This window comes from Haliotis asinina, chromosome 2, assembly GCF_037392515.1.
Source record: "Haliotis asinina isolate JCU_RB_2024 chromosome 2, JCU_Hal_asi_v2, whole genome shotgun sequence".
Lineage (NCBI taxonomy): Eukaryota > Metazoa > Mollusca > Gastropoda > Lepetellida > Haliotidae > Haliotis > Haliotis asinina.
Window position 1 is genome coordinate 70,263,023 of NC_090281.1, and position 10,299 is coordinate 70,273,321.

General features: G+C 39.8%; 1 protein-coding gene across 1 annotated transcript; it reads left to right on the forward strand.

Annotated features, from left to right (window-relative positions):
* On the forward strand, window positions 1–4,901 carry LOC137272835 (complex III assembly factor LYRM7-like). Its single transcript, XM_067805241.1, has 5 exons — window positions 1–64; window positions 590–662; window positions 2,189–2,259; window positions 2,793–2,874; window positions 4,373–4,901. Exons 1-5 carry the CDS (start codon window positions 50–52, stop codon window positions 4,483–4,485), a joined length of 354 nt encoding a protein of 117 aa, XP_067661342.1. The 5' UTR covers window positions 1–49; the 3' UTR covers window positions 4,486–4,901.
* The last annotated feature ends 5,398 nt before the right edge of the window (window positions 4,902–10,299 follow it).

Sequence of the window (10,299 nt, forward strand, 5' to 3'; positions counted from 1 at the left end):
CTGTGAGTCTTTTCTTCCTTCAAGCGGAGAAGAGTGTAAACATTTTCACATGTCGAGGGCCAAGGTGAAATCAGTCTTCGAAAATATGGGGTGTCTACCCGTTATTTTGCATCACAGTTAAACATATCTGTTTGTAATTTCCATTTCTACCTACACAGGCCAAATCGGTTTGATCAAAACCGAAATCGCGTGCCTGTGTGTGTTCATACGATTTCACAGATACGTTACCGTTTCAAGTTTCATCCCCACTCAAAGACGCACACCCACATTTCGTGAAATACTCCCGGATTCATGGGAAATAACGACATTCACAACCACATGGAACTGAAACAACTGGATGTAGTTGTCCTTACACACAGTCGACACATTTGTGCTATAAGTGTATTGGCTAATCTGGTTGTGTGGTATTGAGACAATTTTACTCGCGCTTCTTTCTGTATAGCTTGAAATTGTATTTTGATTCTTATATTGTTTTATGGGTACATACATTTAAGTCGCTGCCACTGTTATCTGAAGTCGCCCTAGCAGTGTTTGTAGAAGGTAGTGAATATAAGTATAAACATAACACCTTTGTATATGTGTTTTGCAGGTGCTGTCTGTGTTTCGGTCCTTACACCGAGCCAGAAAGAAGGTGTTCCAGGGTGATGATGTGGCACTTTCAGGTTCAACTTCAGCCAATATAGTCTTTTTTGAACATAATGGCAGTGTTTCTTTTTATGAGTGTCATGTGACCATGGTGATCAAAGGTTGAGTTTAACTTACAAATGGTTTTAAAACTTCATCAAATCTACATCAGGAAAGAAGTCAAAACACCTGTGACTTTTGGTCTGTTTTGTTTTGCTTGTTATGGGGAGATGGGGTTTGGGGGGTGGAATGGGGGAGGCTAAGGGAAAACTTCATCTGTTAAAGGAGAAAAGAAACGATAATTCATTCTGTTTACTTTGGTATTCAGGAAATACAAAAATTTAGAGAAAAATTATTTAATGTCAAATTTGCATAATTCAAGTCAATAACACAGGTTGGACTGCAAGCAAAAGCAGCAGAGAACATCAAAATTGATTGAATCACATGTTACTGGGACAGAGTTAGACAATTCGGTTATTTGAATGTTTCTATACTCTGTAATATATGGTAGTGTATCAATAACTGAAAAGGAAGAAGAATGTCAATACCTAGTGCTAAGCCTTCTTGTGAAGTTTCTCTTGTCTTCTACCTGCAACCTTCATCTCAGCACTAATGCACAAAGGAGGCAATCGAATGTGCAGTTGTGATGTTAATTTTAGGGCTATATGTTACAGTTAGTAACACAGAAATTAAAAAAAATCCTGTCCCGATATAACTGAATTAGCATTGTATCATTATCAGTCACACAAACGTATGTTTCTTAAAAGGGATATCTCTTTGTTCTCAGACTTGTGAAATGTAGCAAAGAACCTAAAGCAAGAGCATCACGTTTCTGTTTATATAGAGGAATATATCGCTGTACACAAATGAAAATATGTGTATATTTTTATTACCCTTTTATTCAGCCTCATAGTACATTTGTAGGTAATTCAAATAGATATGTATTTGTGAACATCAAATTGCTTTTATATCGTTGTGGTAATTTCCTGTTGTTTCAGAATAACTAAGCTATAATATATGCCATGCATTGTGTATGGTCTCTGGCTGTATCATGTACAACTTGAAAGTCACACAATTTCTGTCACCCTTTAATCTGATGCTGCAGATGAACTGATAAACATGATCTGAAAGTCAAAACTCATTCATTTATTTCATTTGAATCAAGTGTAATCATGAAGGATTTCAGTGATCGGTGTCTATTTCACTTTATGCAATGCTGTTTACGTGACAATCTTCATAGAACACTTAACTTTCAATTGTAACTTTGCCATTTTCATATACTCAGTATTTCGCCAAGTGCAGTAGTAAATTAGGTGGCCTTGCATTCTTGATTCTGTCTTAAAGAATCTTGCCTAGAGGCCAAAACCAAGTTTTCCAATCCTGTGCGCAGCACAAGAAGTGTCTCCAGGTCATTCGTTGCGCTTTGCTTTGTGCCATTTTGATACAAACTTTTGCCCCCCAGAAATGGGAAAAACAAAGGGCGACAATCCATAAAGGGAGATCACAACCCTTATTGAACAGGCCTGTATTGTAACTTCTATGTATAAGTTATCTTCTGTTGCAGCTGCACGATCAAAGATTAATGATGAGTTCAAGAAACATACACAGGAGCAGGATGCAGACAAAATCAAGGAGGTGAGAATTTAACACCATGATCTGTTGGGGCAGGTCCATTTTCTATTGTTTTTTCTAAAGAGGAAAGTATTAAACTTGAATCAAGCAGTGAGGGTATAATTGTTGATAGTACATGATTTGACTCAAAAGCGAGTGATGTTCTTTGGCTGCTCAAGTTCTTCTGTCTCACGTGTCTGGAAGAGTTTAAATTGTTTACAGACTTCAGATATAGTGAAATTGCTCAAGCCTTCACTGCCCTGCTTTGTTTATGCTGAATGTATGTCTTATAAAGTTGAAAATCTCCATCATATTCAGGAAGCATGTGTGATACCTGTTTCATTGTATATCAACGTGTGGGCAAGCCGAGCAGTTAAAAGTGACACATTACCTACCTACCTACCTACCTACCTACCCACCCACCCACCCACCCACCCACCTACCTGAAGGTCTGCAAAACAAACCTCTGAATTGTAATGTCTTGGAGTAACAGACTTTAGTGACATCCTACATTAACACGATATATGGGGATAGACTTATATTACTATATATTTCAGCTGATCACTGTAGCGGAGGACTCTGAGAGGCTGCTGCGGAAGACGGTCGTGCAGGGAAAGGCCCGAGAGGACGGAACATATGGTACATATAGCTGTGAAATTTCATGCTCGCTGTTATGGCAGCTTCTGAATACTCAAGTCAGGCCATTCAAGCAGTGAGGATGAACCACATCCCACTGTCAAAAACTGAAACATTGAAGGCAAATTTTCCAGAAAATTGGAAATAAATGCAAACATCACATGTTGCATTATCCAGTTTGGGCAGGTGGATATTACATGGCTGTTAAATATACAAGATCTTTTATTTCACCATTGCATTCCTTGCGTGTAAGCGGGGTACACTGACAATAACAAAAGAACCTTCAGCCAGTCAGAAAATGACGTTTATGTGTGAGGTAAGATAAAATAGCATGACACAACCGTTATGATTGGGTTTACATCTTCTCAGGAAAGAAAAATTTCTAGTACAGGTACTTGTGTAGGGTTGGGGCCCATCCATAATGATGTAAGAATGTAATACACATGTCAAGTTTACATACATAGCACTGATAAAATAATTGCAGCCCTCTACATATCATCCTCAATATCTCCAGGGTATACGTTCCGATAAGTCTCCACTATACCCTGGACGCATCTACGGCTCTGCCCGATAAATTTATTACCTCCCTTTGTTGGCTCCGCCTTCTCACAGTAGCCAATCAGCTAGGCTGCCGTTATAACCGAGCTTGCCACTGTCAACAAAGGTAGCAGTCGCAGATTTTAGATTTTATGGAAGTCATACAAACAAATTGACAGGTCCGAAACTTTAAAACAACATGTGCAAGAAAGCCTTCTACCTCTTCCAGAGAGCCTCTGCATGGTTTCTGTTGCCAAGTATAATCGGTTAGATAATTCAAAAAACGAAAGTGAGTTGTGATTGGTTCGTTCAACTTCCCAGCGTAGACACCTGATTGGATCAAAAGACAGTCAAGGGAGGTAATAAATTTATCGGGCAGAGCCGTAGATGCGTCCAGGGTATAGTGGAGACTTATCGGAACGTATACCCTGGAGATATCGAGGATGTCTACATATTGGTTTTGTAATAACAGGGCATAAGCAGTGTATGAAACTCCTAAAATACACAGCAAGCCCACAGGGCCAATAACTGAATATGTTTCCGGCCATGTTAACACATAGCAAGCCCTGTTTTGAAAATGGGAAACTGAGATAAGGTGTTGAAATAATGTAATTAATAAACTGATGTGTGATTGTTACATACTATCAGAAAAAATCAACACTGTTCATTAGCTGAAAGCATTCTCCAGACCAATCACATTTAGTGTTAGAAAAATTGGTTGGATGTTACGGTTGGAAAGGACAGACATCGTCTAGCTACCAGATTGGTAAATTATTTTCGCAATATTTCCCGTAGTCAATGACATGGTCAATTGTATACCCTTGGAAAATGTATTGGCCCTCAGGGCTGGCTAAAAAATAAAGTTGTAAGCCTGCCATGTAACTAACAAGCAGCAGGCCACCGGGCAGTCGCTATTTCATACACTGGCATAAGTATTAATGATGTGGCATGTTTTACACTTCAGAAATCAAAATCACAGAGGACACGTATCTCGAGAAGAATACCTTGTTTGACGAACATGCAAAACTTCCAGTGAGAGGACGGAAGAAGAAGTGCTCCGATTCCCCTGACACTTGAGGCTGTTATTGAATGGACAGAACTTGCAGAAATGAATACTTGTGTGACAGAGAGACAGCGCTTGCAAATATTTTACATGTAAAGCTCTAGTCAAAAGTTTTGGCAGTATGTGTACAGCCAGGTCAATGATCTTGACTAGTATGTATTTGGGTAAATTGGCATGAGAATAAGGCAAGCATGCTGGTCTTTCCTGTTCAGGCATGGTTTCTTCTACTGAACTGGAGAAGTTTTGTGATGGACTGTAAGAGACCGGGGCGATATCCGGGGTAACTAGAAGTACATGTAGAATTCAGAACTTAGTACATGAGGAGGAATAATTACCAGTAACAAGTTCATTTCCTTCATGTTTGTACAATGTTACCTTTTCTTTTGGTATTAATGTCATTAACATAAAAGAAATAAACCTTAGCGTCGTAGTTCTCAAATGTTGAGGTGATGGAGATGAATGCTGTTCGGATGTGAGTTGCCTTCTTTTGAAGGTGCTGTGATTCTGCATATGTGAGTCCTTTAGTCATGACAGGCTCTGGGCTTCCTCATGATTATGATGTTCATTGGTCAGCATCTCAGGATGCTTGTGGTTTCTGTCTGATGATGTTTCAGTAAGCATCATACCCATGCTTTGATGGGTTTCACTAAAGTAGTAAATGCCTGAAACCTGAATCCCTTCAGTTATTCAGTGCAGTATTAGAGCAAATGCTTTCACTTAGACTTGTATGTGAGTGAGTGAGTGAGTTTAGTTTTACACCGCAGTCAGCAGTATTCCAGCTATATGGCAGCGGTCTGTAAATAATCGAGTCTGGAACAGACAATCCAGTGATCAGCAGCATGAGCATTGATCTGCGCAATTGTGAACCAATGACGTGTCTTCCAAGTCAGCGAGCCTGACCACCCGATCCCGTTAGTCGCCTCTTTCGACAAGTTTAGTGGCCTTTTATGACAAGCATGGGTTGCTGAGGTCTATTCAACCCCAGAGCTTCATGGGTCAGACTTGTATGTGTAGTTAACGGAATGGGTATAAGGTGGCCACAGTGTTGCTGTACTTGGGTGACCATCCTTCATCAGATTGAAGGGTACCCAGATGGCGTTGCACATGGATTTGACCTTCAGCAGCCTCGCTGACTTGGTTGACACATGTCATCCTGTCCCAACTGCATAGATGGATGCTCTTGATGTCAGTCACTGGATTGTCTGTGCTAGACGCGATTAGTAACAGACTCCTGTCATAAAGGGGGAAAATTGCTGAGTTGGACATGCTGTCCACCACTGGATATCATGGTTGTTACTTAATTCAACTGCATTTGACCACGAGTGTTGTGTACATAACTTGTGAGTGTTGGTCACCAGACATTGATCACACACTCAGATGGAAGTGGAAAAACTCACCATCCAAGTGACTGGAGCTGTAATACACATGAAGAGTGACAAAGAGGAGTCTGACTATACATATATGAGCCAGGAACCTCTTTTTCATTGAACGTACCAAAATTGGTAGATATAATAAACTGAACCTATGGTTGTGCCTTTTGCTATTTACAGATTTTTGGCATTTTAATTTGTTTAGTGTACGCCTCATATGTCTGTCTGTCCGAAATCATTTTGTTTCCAGAATATAACTCAAAAACTGTTCATTATTTTTAGACCAAAACTGACAGATATAATCTGAACCCATGATTGTGCCTTTTGCTATTTAGATTTTTATCCCTCGGCATGTATTGCGGGGGGGGATATAGTAGACATCTCGTCTGTCCGTCCGTCCATAATCATTTTGTTTCCGGAGCAGAACTCAGAAACCGTTCAATATTTTTAGACCAAACTTGTTAGATATAATGATCTCAACCTATAGTTGTGTCTTTTGCTATTTACAGAGTTATGGCATTTTTATTTTTTTTGTTTTTCCATGGAACATTTTGGTGTTAGTCTAATGGTGGGGTGGGCTTCATTTCTGGAGCAGCACTCAAAAACCGTTCAATATTTTTCTGATATACCAATCAGTATATAGATATACCAATCAGTAGCTGCAATGGTGCCTTTTGCTTGTTACAGGTTTTTGTGATTTCTTAGTTTCTCGGTTTTCATGGAAACGATTCAGACTTTTTCTCAAAAGTGAGAGGTGTGTTTCGTTTCCGGGGCAGAACTCAAAAACTTCTAAGTATCTGTCAGTGTAACTTGGTAGATATGTGTGGCAGACCCCAGAGTGGTGCCTTTTGCTATTTCCAGGTTTTTGTGATATATTATTTTCTGGGTTTCCATGGAAACGTTTTGGACTTAGTCTCAAAATGGAGGTATGGGCTTCGTTTTTGGAGCAGAACTTAAAAACCATTCAATATTTTTCTGCAGAACTTGGTAGGTATATCGATCAGAACCTAAAGTGGTGCCTTTTGCTACTTACAGGTTTTTGTGATTTTGTTAGTTTCTCGGTTTCCATGGAAATGATTCAGACTTTGTCTCAAAAGTGAGAGGTGTGTTTCGTTTCCGGGGCAGAACTCAAAAACATCTAACTATCTGTCAGTGTAACTTGGTAGATATGTGTGGCAGACCCCAGAGTGGTGCCTTTTGCTATTTCCAGGTTTTTGTGATTTATTATTTTCTGGGTTTCCATGGAAACGATTCAGACTTTTTCTCAAAAGTGAGAGGTGTGTTTCGTTTCCGGAGTAGAACTAAAAAACTTCTAACTATCTGTCAGTAAAACCTGGTAGATATGTGTAGCAGACCCCAAAGTGGTGCCTTTTGCTATTTCCAGGTTGTTATGATGTTTTTTTCTCTCGGTTCCATGAACATGTTGCTGACTTCGTTTCTGGACACAACTCGAAAACCATTTCATATCTTTCAAAAGATCTTGAAATGGTGACTTTTTCTGATTACAGATATATGGCATATATATTTTTCATGAATTCCATGGAAACAATTCAGACTTGGTTTAAAAACACAATAAGTAACTGTCAGATGATTTGTCCTTTCAAATATGTGGGGGCCAGGGGGATATGTCATCTTCTGATGACTCTTGTTGTCATTGTTATTTTTTTTAGTTTTTCCATGGAAGTTTTGGTGTTCGTCTAATGATTTATGGGGGCTTCGTGTCTGGAGCATAACTCAAACACCGTTCACTATTTTTCTGCATAATTTGGTAGATGTACCAGTCAGAAGCTTAAGTGGTAACTTCCGCTATTTACAGGTTTTACTCTCAAAAGTGAGAGGTGTGTTTCGTTTCCAGAGAACAACTCAACAACTTCTTAATATCTGTCAGCAAAACTTGGTAGGTATGTGTGGCAGACTAAAAGTGGTGCCTTTTGCTATTTCCAGGTTTTTGTGATTTATTATTTTCTCGGTTTCTGTGGAAAAGTTTCGGACTTTGTCTCAGAATTGAGGGATGGGCTTCGTTTGAGCAGTACTCACAAAAAGGGTTCAATATGTTTGGCAAATTTTGGTAGATATAGCAGTTAGAACATTTAGGACCTAGTCTCAAAGTTGAGGGATGGGCTTTGTTTCCACATCTCTTTTCGAGGAGTTTCTTCTTCGCCTATGCATAGGCTCTCTGCTTTCAATAAGATGGTAGATGCTAGTACCTCGCCTTTTGTGTTTAAGTTGGTGTGTTGTGTAAATGACAGTCTGACATGTTTGAATACGAGGGATTCCGATTTCGCCAAACGGGTGTCACAACATGATATATTGGGAACCCCTGTATCTGGAAGCCTTCTGGTTCGCGCAGGGAGCCTATATAGATGTTGTAGAGTACCCCTGATTCGCGTAAGGAGTAACAGCACTATTGTGTTCACGTCAGCGAACGACGCTCCGGCGGGACATGCATTAAGTTACACAGCAACAAAAACATTAGGGCGGGTTGTTGAAGAAATATTGCAAACTTTATCATCAAAAGCAAACATGTCAATAGTCAACAACGTTGGAAATTCCACATTGCAAATAATGCTTCTGACCGCCAGGGGACAGACATGTCTCTAATTAGCAGTCACTACCAGGACTGCATCACAAGCAGGGTTACAGTCACCACCTATCCAATCACAATCGACGCCACAGCGATTTGCCTTGCTGACTCGCCAGACTCGAGAGCCTTTGCATAGTCCCCTTGGTCGGCATGTCTCTGAGACTACAGCAGAAAACGGGAATATGTTTCGTGGTAACACAGAATAAATTTCTCACACTTGTTTCTGTTTGATTGTTTGGTGATTAACGCCACGTGTGGATCAGACATTCCAGTGATTGACAGCCCGGGGATACCGGATATACGTCATGCATACGTTGGAATTACAATCTCTCAGGAAAATGCAGATTCTAGCACCGTTTTTGTACACAATGTTGGTGATCTATTTTACCAGTTGTCAGACTTCCTCTTTAGTACAACCCACGTGGCTGAGTGGGTTAGATAGCTGACTTGTGATGGAGACAAGGCCCTCTGACAGCATGGGTTCCAATCCCAGATTTGACTCATCCATAGAACACTACTAGAATGTGTACTTTACTCAGAAAGTTTATCAAGAATATACCATGTGACATTTGCCAACTTTCGAAAGGCATTATGCGTTCATAAGCTAGAGGTAGATATTATGAACAACGACCTATGGTGGAATATGATGATACGGTTTGCTCACACTTTGTCACCACAGTGCCTAAAGTTTAATGAGCATCCAAAATTATGTGAAGTTTGTTCGACGTATCCAAATCTGTGGCCACTGAAATGTTAGTGAACAGAGTTTACTGAATTTTAAAAATATAATAATTAAACAATTAGGAATGACCAGTTAAAACAACTTGATAGTCTGATACAATATGAATACATACAGGGAACCCTAGCAGATTTTGACTTTTAACGTATATTAATAGAGTCTAGATATTGCACATGGTATTAGGTTTATAAGACTACAGTTAAAAGACCTGTGGGATCGCAAGGCTTATACAAAATTGAATCGTCCAGTCTGAACTCATTATTGCTTTGACTATAATTCTAAATAGGTGCTCTCGAAGTCAGGAAACCCAGGTGACACACAATCAGTCAAATTTTAGTTGCTTATGCTTGCCACACGGACAACTAATATATTGATCGGTCAGTTTTTGAGGCATTGGTGAACACGTTTCTTTATTTCATTTTCGATCATTTACATTTTTCAGGACCGAGATCAGATGATCATGTCTATAGCTGAAAAGCCACATGCTCAAAGCAAACAAAATTCAAACGGCCTTTGCTTACAATAGTCTGTCTGCGCCTTATTTCAGCATCGCCCAGTGGGCATTTACTATATACTTTGAATACTGTAAAGTACAGCTACACTGAGTGCTCTTGAAGATGATCGAGGGATTTGGAAAGTCAGGGGCCATGTGTTACTTTGGAGAATTGGAATTTTAAAAAATGGCCCATTAAAGTTTACTATTGATACAAGGGCAGTGGCCCATTCTAAATTCAGAAAATGGCAAATAATTCTGAAAATGGTCCTTTGTCAAACGTTCCTTTTCCCAGTCCCTGGATGATCTCATTATGGTATAATGCCCATATGAATGTACACGTACCGCAAGGGATTTACTGACTGCGAGTAACGCCAGTGGCCAACAGAAGCATACCGAGCAACATGACAACCAAAGATAATCTGGAGGAACTCTTCTTTCACGGACAACAAGCGCTCTGGGTTGGGTCACCTGAAAAGTAATGTGTATCCTGTGAATATAACGATATCCACTTAATTCAAAAATGAAACACCAAACATTCCGAACTTACATTTTTCGGGAATACCTCTAAACCTCCAGAACGTACGTCTGTCGGAAATATCTCTAAACGTCCAGAATGTACATCTGTCCGAAATACCTCTA

Bases quoted from the DNA above. Each gene is read 5' to 3' on its own strand.
- LOC137272835 (XM_067805241.1), top strand. The intron at 663-2,188 runs GTTCAACTTCAG...CTTCTGTTGCAG, and splicing joins TGATGATGTGGCACTTTCAG to CTGCACGATCAAAGATTAAT. The intron at 2,260-2,792 runs GTGAGAATTTAA...TATATATTTCAG, and splicing joins ATGCAGACAAAATCAAGGAG to CTGATCACTGTAGCGGAGGA.